The 25,529-nt window shown below is 33.1% G+C and overlaps 1 protein-coding gene across 2 annotated transcripts in view; it reads left to right on the top strand.

Moving 5' to 3' along the window:
* LOC109818459 (protein ESMERALDA 1) overlaps positions 1-2,923 on the top strand; it is a 36,884-nt gene extending 33,961 nt beyond the window's left edge. For both annotated transcript variants that reach the window (XM_020383937.3, XM_020383935.3), the window contains exons 7-10: positions 345-512; positions 668-835; positions 919-1,109; positions 2,163-2,923. In XM_020383937.3, the coding sequence (XP_020239526.1) occupies positions 345-512; positions 668-835; positions 919-1,109; positions 2,163-2,325 (690 nt within the window). In that variant the 3' untranslated portion in view covers positions 2,326-2,923. The remainder of the gene's footprint in view (positions 1-344; positions 513-667; positions 836-918; positions 1,110-2,162) is intronic.
* Positions 2,924-25,529: the final 22,606 nt, after the last annotated feature.

Here is a 25,529-nt window from a genome sequence, read left to right as displayed (position 1 = left end):
ACATACCTACATGCATGCATACATACATGTGGACACTCATACAAGAAAAGAAAAAATTGAGATTGATATACCGTAACAAAAATCAGGCTCTGCAAAACCTATCAAGGGCTGCAGATGTCTATAAATCTAATTATAACTAGAATTATAATCAACAGCTAGTTTTCTTATGATGTTTTACTTTGGCTATGAGCATGAACAAAGTATTTCTTATGAGACTGTAACAATTCTCCTTCTTTTCTCTAACTTTTGAGTTAGACCCATCCATTTTTAATAACTAAATTATGATTAGTAATATTACATATTGATAATTGTTGCAACTTTTTCACTTGCTTTACTGTGTGCAGGATATGGTTGCTTTCTCTTGTTGTGTTTTTGATGGTGGAGAACATGAGAGAGAAGACATGATTGCTGAAAGAGAAAGAGGTTGGAAAGGGAAATTTACAAAACCTGGACGAGTTATACGTCCTGGAGCAATCAGGATCAATGGAAAGTGTCCCCTCACTCCATTAGAGGTATTATATCCTTAAATGTCCAGTTATCTTGGTCTGTAAGAGAAAGGAAACTTAAGGAAATAATTTTTCCTTGTTAGTCTTGCTACGAGCTTCAAAGCTTCCTGGATGATTGTTCCTTGTTTAAATTATGGCTATGCCTTCCTTCATATCTTTAGGTTGGTCTTATGTTGAGGGGAATGGGTTTCTCAAAGAACACATCTATCTATTTGGCATCTGGAAAAATATATGATGCTGAGAAAACAATGTCCCCACTATGGGAAATGTTTCCTAATTTGCAAACTAAGGAGACTCTAGCATCCGAAGAGGAACTTGCTCCATTTAAGGTACAGATTCCATGATTCAAACTCTACAGTACTCATCCACCCTAGGGTTAAGTGCTATGACTTTGACTTGTGTTGCTTTCTAGAATTATTCTTCCAGGATGGCTGCTATAGACTACACTGTTTGTCTTCATAGTGAAGTGTTTGTCACTACTCAGGGTGGTAATTTCCCCCATTTTCTACTGGGCCACAGAAGATACTTGTTTGGTGGACACTCTAAGACAATTAAGCCTGATAAACGGAAATTGGCTCTACTCTTTGATACTACCAATATTGGGTATGTATTATTACTTCAATATATATTATTTTCTGTTCTATTTTGCTCCAACTGGGCGATGGTCAATATAGAATACAATTAAGCAAATTCCAAGGTGGGTTTTTTTTTCTCTGATCTAAGATGGGGAATTACTCATGACAAGTGATACACTTGGGAGTTGATTGTATGTTGATCATGCTAGAAGATTTGGTTGTGGTTGTGATTGTGATTGTCATTATTATTATTATTATTATTATTATTATTATAATAAATACTTATGGAGGGAATTCACAATCACATGCTAATATACATGGGGCTTGTAAGAAGGGTGGGCAATTGATGCACACTGGTCAAATTGGTGATGAAGTTTCTGCAAACTAAGGAAAGTGTAAAATTCTCAAGATAGGGAGTTTTGTTTTCATTCAATGTTGTACCAGTGGGTCTCTCATATCTGGAATTGGATATTTGCTAAAACAAGAGACTTTATATCACTTTAATAGCTATAGTAGACATTTATTGGGCCTTTTCTGTATGCCTTTATTCTTGACTTTTTTTTCTTCCTATCTTGAACTCTCTGTTTATCTTAAACGTGTACTCAGTTTTCTGTTCTAGTATGTATCAAATTTGGCCTTTTATGTTTCTTTTTGTTTGCTCTTTTGTATCTATGATTGATGCTGAATGTATGTACTGTTTGGGGAAATACTGACTTTAAAACTGGTTTTGGTCAAAACTAGCTTTAAAATTAGTTTTTGGTTTAGAAACCAGTTCTAAATCTGGTTTTGGGTTTCAAAACTAGTTTTTAAACTGGTTCGGCAACTAGTATGGGGAACTAACTGTTGGTTTTAAAACTGGTTGAACCAAATAATAGTTTAAAACTGTTTCCAAACTAGTTTAGTAGAAAAAGTGATTTGGTTATGAAAAACTGAACCATATAATACGCTTTGGTTTGGATTTCGTTTTTGTAAACCCAAACCATGCCTACCCTTGTAGAAGATGTTCCTTGTTTTTAGTACCATTCTGTTTATCTTGCTAGCAGAATATATCTGACTTCTCTACCTTTTGATTACTTCTCAGATGGAAAAGTCTCAAACGTCATTTACTGAACATGAGGTCAAACAGTGATTCCAAGGGAGTTGAGCTAAAAAGACCAAATGATTCAATATATAGCTTTCCATGCCCTGATTGTATGTGCCACGCAAATAGAACTGATGAATCTAGATCTTCATTGAAAACTTGATCTATTGACAATTTTATGGGTGTTGCTGTTTCCTGTGATTTTATAAGCCTGCCTTGCTTCTAACTGCCTTTTACTAGTATTGTGATTGTTTTATTTTTTTACCCTTTCCATCTGGTGAGAGGGCATAATACCCAATTTTGGGAGGTTGACAGGATTTTGTTGGAAGTCTCGTATATCTCAATTATTCATTGTGACTGGATTTCACGGGAGGGGCATCTTTTTTTCTCATGATGCCAGTTGAGCAAAGAGCAATAGTTATTCAACTGCAGGACTCTCCCCCAAACATTGACTGAGCATTGTTTGGTATATTGAATCAGTAGCAGCTGAATCTAACAAGCTATGAAAAACAGAACTCACACTCCTTCACACCATGCCTGTACATTACTAAGAGAATGATCTCCAGGTGTTGAGGCTGTAGCAACAGATTTGTGCCGTGTACATTAAACAAATTCAGGTTGTGTTAAAGCTTTGTATTTTCTTTGATCCCATTACATATTTTCTTTTTGTTTGCCCTTATATTGAGGACACCATTGTTGGTTATATGTATCTGAGTACATTTGTTATTCTTTTACATTGGTACCCATTGTTTTAGTGATGATACCAGTGACTGTAATTAATTTGCCATTAATGACTAGCAATTGCATCAGGCTCTTAACATGAAAAATATAAGTTTCTCATACAGCTTTTTAAATACTTTATTTTTACTATATTGTTATAAAATCTTCTAGTTACACTCTGCATTGTACCTATTTTTGTTATGAATCGTAGGATTAAAAGAGCTGTAGTATGTTTCAAGTATGTCAGGGTGACAAAATAGACTTAGTTTAACCCACCAAAAACGGGTTGAATAAGTATGTCAGGGTGACAAAATAGACTTAGTTTAACCCACCAAAAACGGGTTGAATCGGGTTGGCCCGCTAGAAAAAATGGGCCGTAAATCCTGGTCCATTCTGCCTAATGATGGACTGGCAGGTTAGTTTGTCGGTCCACCAAAAGAAAAAGAAAAAAAATTATATATTTATTTTGAGTTATTCTTTAACATATTTTTTTCTCAGTATCTAAAAGATCTATGTAAAGTTGGTCCCTAAATAATGAAAAAGATCTCAAATTACATCTAATAATTTGATTTGATGCACAACAGATCTCAAATTATCTATAATAAAATAAATCAAATGTACAATAAATTTGTTGTATGATAAATCACAGATAATATATAAAATAAATTTGAAGTGATTTAATTAAATTTATATTAAAATAATAAATAAATAATTTTTTTAGCTAGTCTATGCTCGGCTTGCCATTTTGTGGGCCAAAATATTTGGCCTGCCCTATGGGCTATGGTTCGCTTTATCACTCCTATATCGATATATGATTTGATTTATTGAATTGATTGAATGTGGTTCCATTTATGTATTTAAACAATCTTTGATTAGAGATTCACCTTGGATGAATTTTAGGTAAAGAAGAGCTAAAGCGTGTTTTTAAAACCTTCATTTTATTTTATCTGGGTTTGTTACAACAACAACAACACATGTTACATGAGCATATGCTCAAATAATTTAAGAGAAATAGGTGCACTAAGGAAAAAAAAAACGGAAGGTTTTATTTGAAATTTGTAATGCTTATTTTGATTGGGTTTGTCTCTGATGTGGTGAATTAAAGATTTTCTTCTTAATATTTTAGTTGGACAAATGTCTAATTAAGAGTTTTATCCTTTTAGGAGTGTTTGGAGAATCATAGTTTCCAAGAATCATATATTTTAGAAATCGTAATTCTTAATAATGATTAAATATGTTTGATTGGTCATAAGTATTTTTAGGACTATTTATAAATATTACTTGGAAATAATTTTTTTACTACATTAATTATTTTTATTGCAGTAAAATAGTTTTAACTTAAGAATGTTAGATTCCGACTACTTTAATGAAATAATTTTGGTGGGGAACCTATATAAAAAAATATTATCAAGAAATCATGTTTTCTAGAAATATTATTTTTTGTATGATAAGCCAAATGTGAGAAACCAACATTCTCAATTTTAGATTCTGAGTAAATAAAAATTTTATGCTTACCAAATAAATGTCTATTAGCATTAGACATCTAATAATTTGGTTAATATAATTATAAAATTCTGAGAAAATAAAAATTTTATGCTTACCAAATAAATGTCTATTAGCATTAGATATCTAATAATTTGGTTAATATAATTATAACATGTATGCTTATACAACATTTTTCCTATTTAGTATTTTTATAAATAACTAATTTTTTCTATTGAATCGGAAGAGGTAGGTATAAAATTGTTTAAATGAAATTGATTAAATATTATGTTGTGATTTAGAAATTGTGTGTAAATATTCAGCACATATAACTTTTATTTATAATAAAAAAAAATAAGGATTTATATGATATGATATGATTAGCTAAGATATGATTAATCTTAATAAATCTTCACAATATCTTAACACTCGCTCTCAAGTTGCAGCATATATATCATATGCACCAAGCTTGTTACAAATGTAATAAACCCCTGACCCTTTAAGCAATTTTGTGAACACATTTGCTAGTTGGTCACTAGTTGTGATATTTCTTTAGAGCACTTTCTCTCTTACAAAATGACAACCTATTTCTATGTGCTTAGTTAGCTTGTGGAAGACCAGATTGGAGGCAATGTGAAGAGCAACTTGATTATCATAGATGAGTTTAGTTTTTTGAGTGTCTCCAATTTGGAGTTACTTAAGAAGTTATTGTAGCCATGTAATTTCACTCACAACTACTGCTATAGCACAAAATTTTGCTTTTGCATTGAATCTAACAACTATATTTTGCTTCTTGTTTCTCCATGAAATCAAGTTACCTCCAATCAAAACACAACAGCCTGAGGTAGACCTTTTATTAGATGGTGATCCTACCCAATCAACATCAGAGTAACAGACAATTTTGGAATTGCCTTTGTCTTCATATAGGATTCCATAATTTGGTGCCTTCTTGATATATCTGAGGATCCTCGTGAATTCAGTGGCGGAACTTCAATAAAAACTTTGGGGGTGCCAAATTAATTTTTTATATATATATAAATTTTTTTATTAATTAAAAAAATAACAATTTTTTATTTTCTCTATTCAAAATAAACATGCATGATAATAAAATAAAAAAAAATATTATTTACTAAACATTTTATAAAATAATTATAAAATGAATATATATATATATATATATATATATATAAATATATAAAAAAATATTTTAAAAAAAGTTTGGGGGAGCCGTGGCTCCCCCCTGTCCCTTAAAAGGTCCGCCACTGCTCGTGATTGTAGTCCAATGGCTATTATGAGGATCGTTGATAAATTGGCTTACCACATTGGAATGCAATGTCTGGCCTGGTGATAGTTAGATAATTGAGTCTATCAATGAGTCTACGATATCTTTTCGAGTCATCTAATGGCTCCCTTTGACCCGAAAGAAGCTTGACGTTGGGGTCCATCAAAGTGGCACTAGGGCAATAATCAACCATACTAGACTTGATGAGAATGTTAAGAGCATATTTTCACTAGAAAATGACAATATTGGAAGCAGATTGAGCAACCTCAATCCCCAAAAAATATTTCAAAGGGTCGAGGTCTTTCATCTGAAACTGGTGTTGAAGGTGAGATTTGAGATGACAAATACCATCAGAGTCATCACCAGTAATGACAATGTCATCAACATATACCACAAAATAAGTGCAAAGACCAAATGAAGAGTGAAGAAAGAAAACAGAGTGGTCAACCTCACATTGAGTCATACTGAACTCAATTAAGGCTAAGCTGAAGTGACCAAACCAAGTACGAGGAGATTGTTTCGGGCCATAAATAGAATGATGGAGGCGACATACAAGGTGAGGTTGATAAGAAGTAGTAAAGCAGGGGGACTGGTCCATATAGACCTCTTCATATAATTCACCATCTAAAAATGCATTTTTAATGTCCAACTAGCGCAATGGCCAATGATGAATGGCCGTCATAGCAAGAAACAAATGAACAAAAGTCATGTTGGCTACACGAGATAAAGTATCCCCATAATCATGGCCATATATTTGAGTATAGCTCTTGGCAACCAAGTGTGTTTTAAAGCGATCAATACTTCCATTTGATGCAACCTTCATCGTGTACTCCCATCAACAACCAATTGTAGACTTGTTAGGAGGAAAAGGCACCAACTCCCATGCACTAGACGGTAAAGCATCCATTTCATCCAATATCGCTTGTCTCCACCTATAATCAGCCATAGCTTCAATTGTAGACCTAGGAATAACAACAAAACCCAAAGAGGAAGCAAAATAAAAATAGGAAGGAGACAATCGATGATAAGAAAGAGTACATGCATATAAAGGGTTAGGATTATGGTAGATCGAATACCTTTGTGGATAATAATGAGAAGCTCGAGTAAAGGAGCTTTAAGTGCAAGGAGCGTTGTCGGATGACCGTTTCAAGCAAGAGATGATGTTAGAGGATGTGTATGTGAAACCATGTGTGGATGTCGTGTCCTTCATTAATAAACAAGTAATGGTGGTGGATCAATTACTACAAATGGCATTGGAACATTAGGTTGAACATTTAGAGGAGGATGATTGTCAACAAACTTAGAGAAGAAAGGTGAGGACTCAAAGAAAGGGATGTCAACAGATACAAGGTACCATTGAAGTTGTGGACAGAAGCAACGATATCCTTTTTGGAGACGAGAATACCCAAGAAAGACACACTTAAGAGACCGTGCAAATAGTTTATCTCTTCTTGGGGTGAGATCATGGGCAAAACATGTACATTCAAAGACACAAAGTGGGACAAGATAGAGGTCATGTTGTGGATACAAGATGGTGTATGGAATTTGATTGTTGAAGGTAGAGGAAGGCATGCAATTAATCAAGTAACATATAGTGAGAATCACATCGCCCTAGAAGGGAAGTGGAACTTTATGATGAAGGAGAAGAGTATGAGTTGTTTCAACCAAATGAAGATTTTTGTGCTCAACAACACTATTTTGTTGTGATGTATAAGCACAAGAGATTTGATGAAGAATACCCTATGAGGAGAGAAAAAAACTAGAATTTGGAAGACAAATATTCTTTGCATTATCAGGGCACAAAATTTTAATTGACATCCCAATTTAAGCAGCAATTTCAGTGGAAAAACTGAAAAATATTTTCATAACGATATTTTATTAAGAAAACCATAGTGCAATGCAAAAAATATCAACAAGCGTAACAAAATAAGAATAACCTAAAGTTGAACTGACTCAACTAGGTCCCCAAATATCATAGTGAACCAGAGTAAAAGGTGACGCAATACATTTATTGACATTGGATTTATAAGACTAATGGACATGTTTCCCTAACTGACACGACTCACACTGGATGGATTTAATCGAAGAAAAACTAGGAACTAAAAGACGCAATTTCTTTGAGTTGGGGTGACCAAGGCATTGATGAGCAAGATCAACAAAAATGGAGACATAAATAATCAATGGTGAAAGACGATTTAATCCCGCAGACTCATGTCTTGTTCCAATCATCCGTCCAATACGCCGATCCTGAACAAGAATAGAATTATTGACAAACAAGTTAGAGAAATTAAGGGTGCAAGTGAGTTTACTAATGAAAATTAAATTAAAAGGACAACCAGGAACAAACAAGACATAATGCAAAGGGAGGTTAGGGAGTGGATGTGTTTGACCAATGCCATGAACTTTAATCTGAGAGCCATCTACAAGAGTAATAGATGGAAAGGAGGTTGATAAAGAAAAGTGAGAGAGAAATGATTGGTTACCAATCATATGATCAAAAGCATTGAAGTCAAGAATCCAATGTCCAAAAAAAAAAGACTGAGAAATAAAAGCTACAAAATTACCAGATTGAGTCATAGTAGTGGAAGGTAAGGCAGATTGTTGGCTTGCCTAAAACTGAAGCAAATCATGATAGTGAGAGGCATAAATAGTGACATCTATAGGAGAGACAACATTGGTCACTTGGGCAACATTGGTAAACGTTGTGGACGAAGTGGAAGCGGGAGCAGCCATGGGAGGCAAAGAGGGACCAAAACCAAATAGGGTTAAGTAAAGGCCAAACGAAGCCTTACAGGGTCATCAAAGGCAACTGACTATAGCCAATGGGTTGTCGAAAAATGACGTCATGTAGTGGTAATGTTCGCACTGTGGTACTATTCACGCTTTAGAAAAAATTAAGCTCTAGATACCATGTTTTGATTTAGGAATTATGTGTAAATCTTTAGCATACACAACTTTTATTTATAATAAAAAATAAGGGTTTACCTGATATGGTATAATATAATATAATATAATTAGTTAAGATATGATTAACCCTAATAAATCCCCACAATATCTTAACACACTAACATTTAAGAATAATTACACCACAAGTTGTTGGTCTCAGTTTACTAGAATCTAGAAGGGGAGGGTTGAATAGATTTTATCCTAACATGACTCTAATTTCAAAATTTCTTGATCAAAACCTACCAAGATATCTAAAACTCGACCTTTACTCAATTTGATTTAACAAATTATAGAAAATTACAAGAAACAATAACAATACATATATATGAATTTCAATTTAAATGCAACAAATCATTCACTTGTAAATAAGGTTGATTTTATATTCCCAATTTCTTAATCAATTTTAATTACAAGAATAATATTCAGAGTACAAGAGATAATTGAAATAACATATCTCACAAATCTTTAAAATCTTCAATCAGATTCATAACAAGATTATTAAAAAGATAAGGGTAAAAAGATTAAGAACACAGAAATTTATATTGGTTTAGCCACCCACTTGGCCTACATCCAATTTTCTCTGATTTAGCACCCCATTAAATAAAAAATCATTCACTATAATATTATTTACAAACACCATGCACACACAATATTAGAAGAATTTAAACATACATCAATCTTGACACTACAAGACCGAAAAACATAATTTTTGTGCCCCACAGAAATTACTTGAGAAATCCCACTCAAGATTTCAAGATCTTTTATTGAGACACTCTATCTCAAGAGATACACCATTAAAAAAAATTATAGGTTAAAGATCATAAAGATATCACCTAATTTCGTGTAGATATTGATCTTTCACAATTGAATATACTTCTTGCATTTCTTCTTTCAAGAACTCGTGTTCAATCTTTGTACTTCTTGATATTTCAGAAAAATTCTTTGATTAGCCTTGATTCTTGTTTTTAAAAGTAATCTTTTTCTCTAATGTTATTTTTTCAAAAGGATTCTCCAATTTTTCTCTTTTAATTTCATAAAAGATAAATATTTAAAGTGCAAGATGTGATTTAGTTATAAAGAGTAATAACAGAGGTAATCTGTTATCTGATATGGTAATATGTTACCAACTCTTTAAAATTGAACCAGGAACATAAAACTACTAGAGTAATCGATTACGGGATGTGGTAATCGATTATCCCGAGCTTTCTAATACCCATAATTGAGTTTCATTCTGTGGTAATCAATTATCTCAAGTGGTAATCGATTATACCGATGAAAACTTTGATTTTCTAGCCTTATTTCGAGCAAGACACTCTGTTTTAATCTATTACCATCTTCGGTAATCTGTTACCTCAAAAAATACTTTAAAATCATTTTTCAATAACAAATTTGGTAATCTATTAACGTAGAGGACATTTGAATATCCTTTTCCAGTAATAGGCTTGGTAATCTATTACCCTGAATGGTAATTGATTAACAATGTTACCTTGAAAACTCTTGCTTGAATCAAGTCATATTTCTATGTTTAAACACTTGGTAGTAAATTACTTTTCATGATAATCTATTACTTTATGTCTACACATGGAAATACTAAGAAATCAAATTCTTGGTTTCTTAAAAAACATGATTAGTTCTTGAATTAAGCATTCATCATCATCATCATCATCAAACATAAACAAACACACATGCCTTTATCTATTACAATCAATACAATATCCTTTTGCATAGGATTAAGAAACATCTATATAACATATCATCAAAACTAAAACAATCTTCAGGAGTCTTCAAGATGTCCCATCATCTTTAACAATCTCCCCCTTTTTGGTTTTGATGAGCCAAATATCTAAATAAGATAAATGACATGTCTTGAATAGATTCCTTGTGTTTGCTTGATGATCTATCTGCAAAACTCATATAGAAAAGATTCCAACAAAAACAAGTTAAGTAATATATTGAACTCACAAATGTTGTGCTTTAACCATTCATTCACATATAAGCTCATTTATTCAAATCGCTCATTCACATATAAGCTCATTCTTTTCTTCCCCTATTTGGCTTAACCAAACCAAAATTAACAGAGAGAAATAAGATTTGCAATATATAAGACATAACAAATATATAGAAATGAATCCAAATAGAACCATATTAAAATTTAAAATAGATCCATGACATAAATTGTTCAAAGTATGTAATATTAAAAATATTACAACCCATTAGAATGTTCAAAAATTAAAATAACAGAAAACATAACAAAATGCAAAATGAACTATGCAGTGCCTATATGTGTGGGTCATCATCAGGGTATGGTATGTTCATTGCGTCCATGCGCTTAGAGATAGACTCAAAACAAGCCTTCAACTCATTGTAGTCACGCCTTTGAGTTTCCTTAATATCATCCAGCTTAGCTAGCGCTGACAATTCAAATACAAATAATGGTTTTTCTTCAGGTTCAGCTTCAGCTTCCAATGGTTCATCTACATTAGCTTGAGCGACTTCATCCTTGTCTCTCCATTTTCCAGCAATCTTAACCAATTTCATCATTTTGAGGGCTTTATCCTTCACATCATGAGCATCCCTTGTTACTTCTCTTGCTTCACTTAGCAGAGGTACATTGTAATGAGCAAGAACCTTGCTAATGAATAGAGAATAAGGACATTTGTAGTCCATAAGTGTTTTAGTCTTCAAAATTGTGTCTTCCAACACATAAATCCAATTAACTTTAATTACATTTTTAAGGGCAGCCAAAACCCATGAGATACAATAATGTAGCAGCCTATCTTCAGTAAATAAACCACATGCATTATATGTGACCTTATTACTGTTCCTTTTCTTTGCAGCTTTGTCTACTTCCCAAGCAAAAACGTCTCTTAGCATGCTTTCAAAGAAAACATCTTTGTTAATCTCAAGACCTTTTTCTTTTTAGATTAGCAAAATTAGGAATAATACTAGTTCTTTTCAATCTAGCCACCTTGTCGTAAACATCCTCAGTCAGAGTAATGGTTACACCATTAACTTCAGAAACCATAACACAATCATCATTCTTGTGTAAATTAGAGTAAAAGACACGAACCAGGTCTTGATAGTAGAGTCCATTCAGATTGATAAATGAAGTTAGATGAAAAATACATAGAAGGGGGGTTGAATATGTGTGTGTATGTGAACAAAGGAATTTTAAAAACATTTTTGCAAGAAGGCTCTTTTTCGTCCAGTAAAATAATGTTAATGAATAATAAATTGGAACTGCCCAGGATTGGTTCAACAAATACTTTTGCATCTGGAGTTTATCGTCTGCTTAAGGGAAATGCTTCTTAAATGAAAACCATTCTTTTAGATAACGAATTGAATAAGTGTGGTTTTCATCTGAAGATAGTTTTAATAGAAAATAAGCATTAGATGAAGTTTTCAGTAATTTAAATCACTCAAATAAAAGTGCGTCTGAAAACATTAAAGCATAGTGCAAGTATTTTATACTGGTCACTCAAACTGAGTTACGTCCAGTATCCTTCAAATGAAGGGTTTCACTAGATATTCAATGAAATACAAGTATTGTTTGTTCAGCCTCTTCAGGCTCGTAGTGAGTATTATAGACCACCCAGGTCACGACCACTCCTGGTCGGCCAACTTCACTCATTGGTCCTAGTATACTTTAATCAGCCTCCTCAGGCTAGCAATGAGTATTCTAGACCATCCAGGTCACGAACACTCCTGGTCCAAGTATTCTCAACCACTCCTAGTTTGTCAACTTCACTCGCTGACGCTAGTATTCTTTGCTCAGCCACTTTTGGCTCCCATTGAGTATTCTTGACCAACTCTTGGCCCGCTAGATTCACCACTAGCGCTAGTATTCTTTGCTCAGCCACTTCTAGCTCTCAAAGATTATTATCGACCAACTCCTAGCCCACTAGATTCATGACTAGCGCTAGTATTCTTTGCTCAGTCACTTCTGGCTCTTAGTGAGTATTGTCGACCAACTCCGGGCCCGTCAACTTCACTCATCGACGCTAGTATTCTTTAATCAACCACTTCTGACTCGTAGTGAGTATTCTTTGACAAGCCTCTCTAGGCTTTACAAGTATTCTTTTCCTAGCCTCTTCAGGCTTTACATATGATGACTAAACAAATTTAATTTGAGTGTTTGGGTTACTCTCATAGAGAGGATACATGATTTGGTACACTCACTAAGGTATGCAACCTTAGTCTTACAACGATTGAGTGTATGGTTTACTCTCACAGAGAGGATACAAAAATGAATACACTCACTAAGGTTCATGTTCCTAAGATGCACTTGGAACTTCTTAGTCTACAGAGATGAATCCACTATGGTACATTTGACTCTATACTCTCTATCTCTAGGTTCGTTGCTTCGTGGGCTTGATATCACTCTGGTTAAAAATGCAAAAGCCAACCTTTCAAGGTTTGAGGTAGTGATATATATATATTGTTCTGTAGAATTTGCCCGTTGCAAGTGTCTGTTGAAGCAGATGTAGTCGTTTATGACTAGTTTAATCTTCTCATTTAATGTTTGAGATCTTGTATTAAATTTTGCTTGCCATTCATGGACATTGAATAAAGTCTTCTTTGCCTTGTTAGCAGTAGTGTCTGCATTTAGCAGAGACCTAAGAACCTTTTTGTCCTTTTTCGGTTACATAGCTGTAGAGCGTTGTCTTTCTCTAAAAAAGTAATGTATTTTTTCTGACACATGCATGTTTTTGCTTTTGCGTGCTTTTCTTCTTCTCCTTTCATCACGCTATCATGTTGAGAGCATTTAGGTGATTGTAGATGATGCCTGAGTAGTCTTTTAAGACTTGATTCTTTAGATGCTTTCATGGCAATCTTCGTCTATGTATGTTGGTCCATATGCGTCTCAAGTCGTGATCTTCGTCTGAGCATTTAATGTTGATGCTTTTGATCTGGTCAACATTGTGGACAGACTTTGCTTCTATATTAAGTATCTTTCAGTCTGTGTTGTCCTTCGTCTTATGCGTAGTGGACTTTCTTCTGTTCTTTGACTCATGTTTCGCTATTTTCTTATGTTGCACTTGAGGTTGTCCTTTACACACCTTTATCTGATATTAGACATAGTCGTCTGGCGCACACATTATACTTTTTCTATTCAGTTAGCTTGATTTGTCCGATTCTTATGATGTGCCTTGCCTTGACTGTTCTTTTATCTGAGTTGATCATCTGGTTTCATCTGATGTTTAATCCATCTTTGTCTTATTTCAGATTTAGCCCTGTTTTGGCTTTTCATCTGATACTTCAAGGATTTGACTTGTAGTATGCCTCGTCTAGTGTTTGTTGAATGTTCTTATATTTTTTATCAGACCTAATCTTGATGCTTGACCACCTATCATCTGATTTTTCTTGTTTTAGTGTGTCCAGGCTTTGTAGATCTTGTATTTAATGCATTTTATCTTGCATTAAATATTTGCTCGCTAAATCTATGTTATGTGAAGTCTTTTTGTACTGTTTGTTTACTTCTATGTCTGACTTCAATCATAACCTAGGCATATCTGTACTTTCCTGGCATTGTAACTGCAGAGGTGTTGTCTTTTACTGACTGGTAGGTGTACTTGCTCTAACATACGCAACTTTGACTTGTGGATAAGGGCTAGTCCACTTTTTTCTTCTCTCTTCTTATATTTTTGATGACTTCATGTGTTCTTCTGAGAGTGTGGATGATAAGCAATACTTCTCGTCGTGATGTGGTAGAGTTCAGACGTAATTCAACATTTTTTGTTTTCATCTGGAAATTTGAGTCTCTGTCTAAGAGATGGACTTTGACTTTTCATTTTGTCTGGTCAGCTGTGCACACTTTTAACTTTGTCTAGAGTGATTTTTTCCATTGTCTGTAGTCTTGTATCGTCTGAGACTTCATTATTTTCCTTCTTGTGTTGGATTTAATCTCTTCATCTGATGTCTTTTTGCCCTTTCTCTTGTTTGTTCGTGCTCTGTTCTTTATGGGTAGCTTTGTCTAGTGTATATCCTTCTTTTGATTAGACCCGGTGCTTAGTTCACTTTTGTCTTGGTTCTGGTGTGACAAGTGGTACATGCATATACTCTGGTATTCATCTTGCCTGTACTTATGTTTATCTAAAGCACTAACGCACTCGTTAGAAATAACAATATGCATTATATTTGTTTCATTCAATAGCTTACTGGGAATTGCTTCGTTTGACTTAATAATAAACTTATCTGGACCTTGAGCAGTTAGCAAACTTTGAAAATTAAAACCTTCTTTTGTCAGCCAAGAGGGGTAGAATACCTTTGGTGGAACAAGGTCTTTGCAAGCAAATGATTCATTGAAAGTTTCCTCTTGAGTCTTGGTTGAGAACTAGTGGTGTTGAGAGTCTTCCTCAAATTCAGCCGGAGAAAGTTCTTTTCTCTTTCTTCTTGTAGAGGATTCTCCTTGAGTTGGTTTGAAAGGTTATGGGTAATCTCAATTCGCCCTATGCTTTACTCTTTTGCCTCTTCCAAGATCTTCCATTGTAGATTAAAGAACACACAAGAGGGGGGTTTTGATTTTAGAAAGATTTTGGTTAGGGTTTAAGTGTGAGAATGTGTGAGAGAGAAAAGGTTTGGAAGTGTAAGGTTGCAATTTTCGAAGGTTATTGGAAGTTCAAGGGTTTAGAAATGAAGGGTTTTTCAACAGTTATGTCGCAAGTAATCAATTATCACCTGTGGTAATCAATTATCTCGATAAGGTAAGATGTATTTTTGGTTACAAGGTGCAGGGTAATCGATTACTATATATGGAAATCGATTATCATAAAGAGCATATACCAAAAAAACTCTATTTATTGCCAAGGTAATTGATTATTTGAAGTAGTAATCGATTAACACGATGAAGCATGACCAATATCACCTATTTTCTCAATAGTAATCGGTTAACCCGTGTGGTAATCAATTATTACAGAGAAAAATTTGTTTTCTAGTCTAATAGTGTGATCTTGAGTATGAACAATCAAACATATATGGTTTTCATACAAGATTCACATAATTATCAAATACACAAGTATATATATTGTGATTAGGCAAGATTATACTCACTAATGATACCAAGATTTGTTCTAAGCTTGTAAAATCTTTCCTTTGGTAATGGCTTCGTGAATATATCAGCTAATTGATTCTCCGAATCAACAAACTCAATATTACAATCACCTTTCTCCACATGGTCTCTTATAAAATGATGTTGAACTTCAATATGCTTTATTCTAGAGTGCATAATTGGATTCTTTGAGATGTTGATAGCACTTGTATTCTCACATTTCAGTGGAATGTGATCTAGCTTCAATCCTAAGTCTTGAAGTTGATGCTTGATACATATTGATTGTGCATAGCAACTTCCAGCTGCTATATATTCAGCTTCAACTATAGAAAGTGCTACACAAGCTTGTTTCTTGTTATGCCAAGATACAAGACACTCTCTAAATATATGACATGTACCGCTAGTGCTTTTTCTATTTAACTTGCAACCCACAAAGTCAGAGTCAAAAAATCCAATTAAGGAAGGAGATGTACCTTTAGGATATCATAATCCTACATTGAGAGTTCCATTGAGATACTTCATTATCTTTTTCATAACTTTCAAGTGTGATTCCTTAGGAGTAGATTAGAATCTAGCATATACACACACACACTGAACATTATATCTGGCCTGCTTGCTGTGAGATATAAGAGAGATCCAATGATTCCTCTGTATCTTATTTCTTCTACTTCCTTTTTTGAAACATCATTATCTATATAGCAGTTAGTGGACATAGGGATGTTTGAAATTTTGCAATTCTCCATGTCAAACTTCTTTAGTAGCTCTTTGCTATATTTGGTTTGATGTAGAAAATTTTTCTACTTCATTTGTTTGACTTGTAGTCCTAAGAAGAAACTGAGTTCTCCCATTATTGGCATATCAAACTCGTCCTGCATACTTGAAACAAATTCCTCACAAAGAAATGTGTTATTTGATCCAAGGATTATATCATCTACATAAACTTGAACTAACAAAATATCTTTAGAGGCTCTCTTTATGAAAAATGTTTTGTCAACATTGTCTCTATGAAAGTCATGAGACAAGAGAAACTTGCTCAACCTTTCATACCATTGCCTAGGAGCTTGTTTAAGCCCATACAATGCTTTCTTAAGCTTGTATACATGTTTAGGCAATTTGCAATCAATAAAACCAGGGGGTTGGGATACATACACTTCTTCATCTATAAAGCCATTTAAAAATGCGCTTTTGACATCTATTTGATATAATTTGAAATCATAAACACATGCAAATGCGAGCAAAAGCCTTACAGCTTCTAGTCTAGCTATCAGTGCATAGGTTTCATCATAATCTATTCCTTCTTGTTGATTATAACCTTTAGCAACTAGTTTAGCTTTTTTTTTTATTATTACACCATCCTCATTTAGTTTATTTCTAAAAACTCATTTAGTACCTATGATCTTCATATCTTTATTGGAGGGAACTAAGTCCCATACATTGTTTCTCTTAAATTGATTCAGTTCATCATGCATAGCCATTAACCAAAAGTCATTTTTTAAAGCATGCTCAATACATGATGGTTTAACTTAAGAGACAAATGCCATATCATCACAGAAGAGATTAAGAGAATGTCTAGTAAAGACTCCCTTATCTATATCACCTATGATGTTGTCCAGAGATAGATCTCTTGGTTTCTTCCATTCTTTGGGTAAAAGAGTTCTAGCAGTTGATGTAAGTTGATGTTGTTGCTCTTTGCTTTGCTCTTCTCGCTGTGTATTGTTGTTACCTATCTCATCCTCATCATTTAGCAAACTTCCCTTCTTGAGGGAATTTAACATGAATGGATTCTTCTACAACTAAAGATATCTTATTAAAGATCCTATATGCCTTGCTAGTTGCAAAGTACCCAATAAAAACACCTTCATCAACCTTGGCATCAAACTTTTCAAGAGTTTCTTTGTCATTATTCAAAATAAAACACTTGCAACCAAACACTTTAAAATGTGAGATAGGCTTTTTATCTTTGCAAAGCTCATATGGTGTTTTCTTTAAAAAGAGTCTTATCACGATTTTATTTAGAACATAGCATGCAGTATTTAATGCATCTGCCCAAAAATATTTTGGTAAAACATTTTCATTTAACATGGTCGTCGCTAGCTCTATTAGAGATCTATTTTTCCGTTCTACCTCTCCGTTTTGTTGTGGAGTTCTAGAAGCAGAAAAATTGTGAGTTATCCCATATTTTTCCCTAAATTTGTGAAAATTTTCATTTTGAAATTCACCACCATGATCACTTTTCAAAGACTTAATTTTCAAATCCTTTTCATTTTGAATTTTTTCACAATAATTTTGAAGGTTTTAAAAGCATTGTCTTTATGAGATAGAAATGCAACCCATGTAAATCTATAGAAGTCATCTATTATGACTAACCCATATGTGTTGCCACCTAAACTCATGGTTCTTGATGGCCCAAAAAAATCCATATGCAAAAGTTCAAGTGGTCTAAAAGTAGAAACAATTTTCTTATTTTTAAAAGAAGTTCTAGATTGCTTTCCCTTTTGACATGCATCACAAAGTCATTCTTCTAAGAACTTGATTTTAGGTAGACCTTTAACTAGATTTTTAGAAGCAAGTTTATTTAGTTGATCTACATTTATATGAGCAATGCATCTATGCAATAACCATGTTAAGTCATCATTGGAGGAAAGACATGCAATATTGGATGCATTATTGTCTAAGTCTAAGATGTATATGTTATAAATACTTTTACCAACGAACAATGTTTCATTGGTTGACTTATCACACACCAGACAACATTGATTATTAGAGGAGACATTGAATTTTTTATCACAAAGTTGTCTAATACTAAGAAAATTATATTTTAGACCTTCTACATATAGAACATCTTCAATAAGGGTATTAGAAGAGTTACCGACAGTACCTGATCATGGTATTTTGCCTTTGTTATTATCTCCATATTTTATGGTTCCACTTTCTCTTTCTTGTAGGGATACAAACTTGCTTTTATCCCCTATCATATGTCTTGAGCAGCCGTTGTCTAGATACCATATTATTTGCTTGGCTCTCAAGCACACCTACAATTAAAAAAAATAACTTTATTTTAGTACCCAAAGGATCCTGGTTCCTTGCATGTTAGTGCAATCATAATTCATTTTTTTAATCCATACAAACTTTCCACTAGGAACCCCAACTTTCCTTATCCTGCATTTATAAAAGCTATGTCCAGGTTTCATGTAGTAATTACATGATATGTGAGAAGTTGTGGATTTTCTTTTAAGCTTTAATGCTTCATTTCTCTTTTTCAAAATAACATATAAGTTCTTGTATTCTAAACATGGCAATTTCAATTTATCAATTTCTAAATTAAGCAAATGAATATATTTTTCAAGAAAAGAGATTTTCAATTCCATTTCTTTAATATTTCCTTTCAATTTCCTGTTTAGAGAGCCTAACTTTTTTGCTTCTTTATACAATTCACAAAAAACTTCATGTAATTGTTCATATGAATATGTGAAAGAGTCTAAATCGCTTACCTCATAATCAACTTCATGTTCAGCCATAAGACATAGATTAGCTTTGTCTTCACTATCCATCTCACTAGAAGTTGTTGAGTCATTTTCTTCTCATGCTATGTAAGCCTTCTTTTTCTTTGATCTGAACTTAGGTTTCTTTTTCTTATGTCCTTGCTTCTTTAGATTAGGGCAACTAGTCTTCATGTGTCCAACTTTGCCACATTCAAAACATGTAAATTTAGGAGAGGAGTTGTCACCCTTTTTGAAGATTTTCTTGATTTAAGGATTTCTTTTTGTTGTTCTTCCTTTTCATGAACTTTCAGAATTTCCTAACCATTAAATTCATTTCTTCTTGTTCAGATTTGTCCTTATCATTACTTTCTTCTTCTTCACTTGAATAGTTTTCCAGTTTCAGTGCAAGACCCTTGACTCTCTTAACTTTTTGTTCTTCTTTAGCCATTCTTGTCATGTTCATTTCATATTCTCTAAGTTTCCCAAATAACTCAACACTTCTCATTTGAGCCAGATTCTTAGATTCGGTGATTATAGTCACCGTATGTTGCCATCTTCTATTTAGTGACTTTAGGACCTTGACATTCACTTCTTCTTCCTCAAAGATCTTTTCTAAGTCTTTCAAGTGGTTGATAATGTGAGTAAACCTCTTTTGTATGTCCATGATGGTTTCTCCTTGTGTCATTCTAAAAGTCTCATATTCTTGGATGAGAGTATTCTTTCTAGCACGTCTAACTTCAGGAGTTCCTTCATGCGTCACTTAAATCAAGTCACATGCTTCTTTAGTTGTTATACAAGTTGAAATTCTAAAAAATTCTTCAAAATTTAATGTAGAATGTATTATAATTAATGCATTTGCATCAATTTCTACTCTTTTAATCTCATTTTGATCCCAGCTATCAAAAAGTTTTTCTATCTCTTTTCCGTTTTTGGTTTTAGTAGGAGTTTTGTATTTGGTAATCACAACTTGCCATATACTTCTATGAACAGATTCCATAAAGATTTTCATTCTTAATTTTCAAAAGGGGTAATTATCCCCACAAAAGAAATGAGGTTTGTTTATAGAGACACCTTTAGCAAACAGTAATTGATTACTAGCCATCCTAAGGAGTTTGTGGATCTAACTTAACTAACTAACAAGTTCTAAGCTCTTGATACCAATTGTTGGTCCCAGTTTACTAGAATCTAGAAGGGGGTTGAATAGATTCTATCTTAAGATGACTCTAATTTTGAAATTTCTTGATCAAAACCTACCAAGATATCTAAAACTCAACCTTTACTCAATTTGATTTAACAAATTATAGCAGATTACAAGAAACAATATCAATATATCATAATTTCAATTTAAATGCAGCAAATCATTCACTTGTAAACAAGGTTGATTTTATATTACTAATTTCTTAATCAATTTCAATTACAAGAATAATATTCAGAGTACAAGAGGTAATTGAAATAACATATCTCACAAATCTTTAAAATCTTTAATCAGATTCATAACAAGATTATTAAAGAGATAAGGGTAAGAAGATTAAGAACATAGAAATTTATAATGATTCAGCCATCCACTTGGCCTACATCCAATTTTCTCTGATTTAACACCTCACTAAATCAAAGATCATTCACTATAATATTGTTTATAAACACCATGCACACACAATATTACAAGAATTCAAATATACATCAATCTTGACACTATAAGACTGAAAAACATACAAATTTATGTACCCCACACAAATTACTTGAAAAATCCCACTCAAGATTTCAAGATCTATTATTGAGACACCCTATCTCAAGAAATACACCATTCAAAACAAAAATTATAGGTTAAAGATTAGAAAGATATCACCTAATTTCGTCTAGATATTGATCTTTCCCAATTAAATACACTTCTTGAATTTCTTCTTTCAAGAACTCATGTTTAATCTTTGCACTTCTTGGTATTTTAGAAAAATTCTTTGATCAGTCTTGATTCTTATTTCTAAAATTAATCTTTTTCTCTAATGTTCTTTTTTAAAAAGGATTCTCCAATTGTTCTCTTTTAATTTCATAAAAGATAAATATTTAAAGTACAAGATGTAAAGACAGACGAAACAATTCTCAATAAGGTTTTGAATGAGACAAATATAATACATGTTGTTATCTCTAACAAGTGTGTTAGTGTTTCAGAAAAACATAAGTACATGCAAGATGAAGAATAGACCATGATCCCAAGTCATATGAAAGGCCAAATCAAGTACAAGACAAAAGTGTGTCAAGCACAACCTAAAGTGCAACATAAAGACTCAGACGAAGGTTGGCTAAAGTCATATCAGATGAGCGACAACACAGACTAAAAAGTATTCTAAACAGAAACAAAGTTTTTCCATCTATCATAATGATCAAACTAAGACGAAGGTCAAGATTGAGATGCACAGGACTAACAGGCGCACATGAAGACTATCAAGCAAGCACTTAAAGAATCAAGTCTCAAAGGACAAATCAAGGCATCGTCTACGACCACACAAAAGCTCTCAAATGAATGCGCAAGAAATAGAAGAATAAAAGTAAGAGAAAATCAAGCGCATAAGTAAAAGCATGCATGTGTCAGAAAAAGTACATCACTTTTTCAGATAAGGACAACACTCCATAGCTACGTGACCAGAAAAGGACAAAAAGGTTCCTAGGTCTCTGCTAAATTCAGACACAGCTGCTAACAAGGCAAGAAGAATTCACGCAATGTCTATGAACAGGAAGCAACATTTAATGCAAGATTCTAAGCATTAAATGAAAGATTAAACTAGTCATGAACGACTATATCTGCTTCAACGGACACTTGTAATGGGCATATTTCACAAGACTATATATAGGTCATAATGTCGAACTTGGAGACATTGGCTATTTGGCTAAAAATGGTTCAAGCAAGAACACAAAGCGATATTTAGCCCATGATGCAACGAAATCAGAGATAAAGCATATAGAGTCAAATGTATCATAGTGTATTAGTCTCTATAAACTAAGGAGTTTCAAACATCTACATCTTAGGAACAAAACCTTAGTGAGTATACCAACTTATGTATCTTCTATATGAGAGTAAATCAAACACTCAGTAGTTGCAAAGACTAAAGTTGAATACCTTAGTAAGTGTAGAAACCTATTATCCTCTCTATGAGAGTAACCCATACACTCAAACTAGATCTGTCGAGTTAATATTTGTAAAGTCTGAAGAGGCTAAGGAAATAATACTTGTAAAGCCTGGAAATACTTGTCAAAGAATACTCACTACGAACCAGAAGTGGCTGAGTAAAGAATACTAGCGTTGATGAGTGAAGTCAACGGGCCAGGAGTTGGTCAAGAATACTCACTAAGAGCCAAAAGTGGCTGATCAAAGAATACTAGTGCTAGTGAGTGAAGCTGGCAGGCCAGGAGTTGGTCGATAATACTCACTAAGAGCCATAAGTGGCTGAGCAAAGAATACTAACGTTAGCAAGTGAAGTTGACGAACCAGGAGTCGTTAAGAATACTCGGGCAACAAAAAGTGGTTTAAGAATACTAGCGTCTGTGAGTAAAGCAGACGAGCTAGAAGTGGTTGATAATACTTGGAACCAGGAGTGGTTGAGAATGCTCGGGAAACAAGAAGTGGTTTAAGAATACTAGCGTCTGTGAGTGAAGCAGACGAGCTAGAAGTGGTTGATAATACTTGGGACCGTCGTGACCTGGATGGCCTATAATACTCACTGTGAGCCTGAAGAGGCTGAACAAACAATATTTGTACTTAATTATTTATCTAGTGGAACCCTTCAATTGAAGGAGACTGGACGTAGCTCAATTCGAGTGAACTAGTATAAAAGTTTGCTCTATGTTTTAAATGTTATAGACACATTTTATTTGATTGATCTTAAATATTGAAAACTTCATCCAATTCTTATCGTCTATTAAAACTATATTCAGACGAAAACTACACTTATTTAGTTGATTATTCAAAAAAATGGTTTTCACTTAAAAAGTATTTTCTTTAAGTAGACGATAAAATTCCCAGACGCAAAATGATTTTGTTAAACCAATCCTGGGTAGTTTCTGTTTAACATTCATCAACACCATTTTACTGGATGAAAGAGAGTCCTCTTGCAAAAATATGTTAAAAATTCCTTGTTAACACACACACACATATATTCAACCCCTCCCCCCCTTCTATGTGTTTTCTCATCTAACTTCACAAGACGTGATTCAGTTATAAAGAGTAATAACAGAGGTAAACTATTACCTGATATGGTAATTTGTTACCAACTCTTTAAAATTGAACCAGGAGCATAAAACTACCAAAGTAATCGATTACGGGATGTGGTAATCGATTATCCCGAGCTTTCTAAGACCTAGAATTGAGTTTCATTCTATGGTAATCAATTATCTCAAGTGGTAATTGATTATCCCAATGAAAACTTTGATTCTTCAGCCTTGTGTCAAGCAAGACACTATTTTAATCTATTACCACCTTTGGTAATCTGTTACCGAAAACACTTCAAAATCATTTTTCAATAATAGACTTGGTAATTTATTAACACAAAGGACATTTGAATATTCCTTTCCAGTAACATACTTGGTAATCTATTACCCTGAATGGTAATTGATTAACAATGTTACCTTGAAAACTCTTGTTTGAATCAAGTCATGTTTCTATGTTTAAACACTTGGTAATAATTACCTTTTCATGATAATTTATTACTTTATGTTTACAGATGGAAATACTAAAAAATCAAATTCTTGGTTTCTTAAAAAATTTGGTTAGTTCTTGAATTAGGCATTCATCATCATCATCAAACATAAACAAACACACACAGATGCCTATATCTATTACAATCAATAGAATATCTTTTTGCATAGGCTTAAGTAACATCTATACAACATATCATCAAAACTAAAACAATCTTTAAGAGTCTTCAAGATGTCCCATCATCTCTAACAATCTCCATCATCTCAACAGATGCATGTCATTAAGGTGTAATGTTGAACTTAAGACCAATGGAGGATGAGTTAGTTTATTAAGTTGAAAGATCCCCTATGAAGATCTATGTTATCGTGCTTTAAGAGCTCAAAAAGATGAAAAACATTTAGAGAAAGAGTTGACTCCTGAAGTGAAAAGTTTTTTTTGAAAGTTTCCTTTCTCTACTTATAAATTGGCCAATAGAGAAAGGCATAAGGTAAAGGAACAAAATTCCTAACCAAGTGTTGGAAGGTTGCTCAATACTTGGATGATAGTCAGTGGGTTAATTCCATATAGACTTAGTTGAAGCATAGTAGCAGCGTAAAAGACTCATACCCAAGTTATTCTATTCTTGATAGTAGTGTTGGATGTTCCTAGTTTAAATGGTGAAATCCAAGAAACCTTTTATGTGTTATTATCAGCTTTTAAGGAAAACCTGAGTTGTTTAGACCTAGAGAAGAAAGGTCAGCTGAGTTGTTGGTTTAGTAGGGTTAAATTACTTAAACTACTCATCTACGTTGTAAGAGATCTCTTAATTGAAATACATGATGACACATTAAGTTATTGAGTTGTGTGTTAAGTTGTTAAGCTTTTTACTAAGACGTAAAGTTGTTGAGTTGTTTGTAATGTTGCATAATTGTGTTCTAAGTTGACAAAGTTGATTATAAACTTGTTAAATTGATTATCCATGTTGCTTGAAGTTGAGTTGTTGTTTTTGTTGGTTCTTTAGTTGAATTTGACGATGATAATATAGTTAGTTAATTGATTTTTATCTTATATGTCGAATCATTTTACACAAGATTGTCCTTGTTTTTTTCATGTGTTGAACTGTTATAATCATACTTGATATGAGAGCAAATCAAGATTAGATTGGAGGGTGAGCACATTGGTTGGCCATGTAAAAGATGGAAATTTGTGGAGGTTATTTTGATATAGCTATATGTATAGACACTTGACGGACACTTAGGATTATATTGTTAGTATTGATATTTATGTGTGTTTGTGTGTGTGTGCATAGATTGTTGTAACCCCATAATAGACATTATGTTTTCAATTGATATTAGCATGAATTGTTTTTTTTACACCCTATACATATATTTATTGGATGAATATTTGGGTATTGCTTGCATGTTAATCCTAGGCTAGATGACGTTCATGTTTTTTATTGTGTTGTAGTTAAACTATAATAAATATAGTGATATGTCAGGTCATTACTTTATCTTCAAGGTAATAAAGATAAATAAAATCAAATACATGTATGAACAAAATCTAATAAATATTTGTGCATAATATATTATGTATCTAATATGTTATGTATCTAAAAAGAATTTGATAGACACACACGCACACACAAAGATATATATATATATATATATATATATATATATATATATATATATATATATATATTTTTTTTTTTTTTTTTTTTGATAGATAAACAATAGATATA

Source organism: Cajanus cajan, chromosome 11 (assembly GCF_000230855.2).
Source record: "Cajanus cajan strain Asha chromosome 11, NIPB_CcT2T_4, whole genome shotgun sequence".
Taxonomy (NCBI): Eukaryota; Viridiplantae; Streptophyta; class Magnoliopsida; order Fabales; family Fabaceae; genus Cajanus; species Cajanus cajan.
The sequence above is the reverse complement of the archived record's forward strand: the minus strand, read 5'-3'. Positions and strand labels throughout refer to the sequence as shown.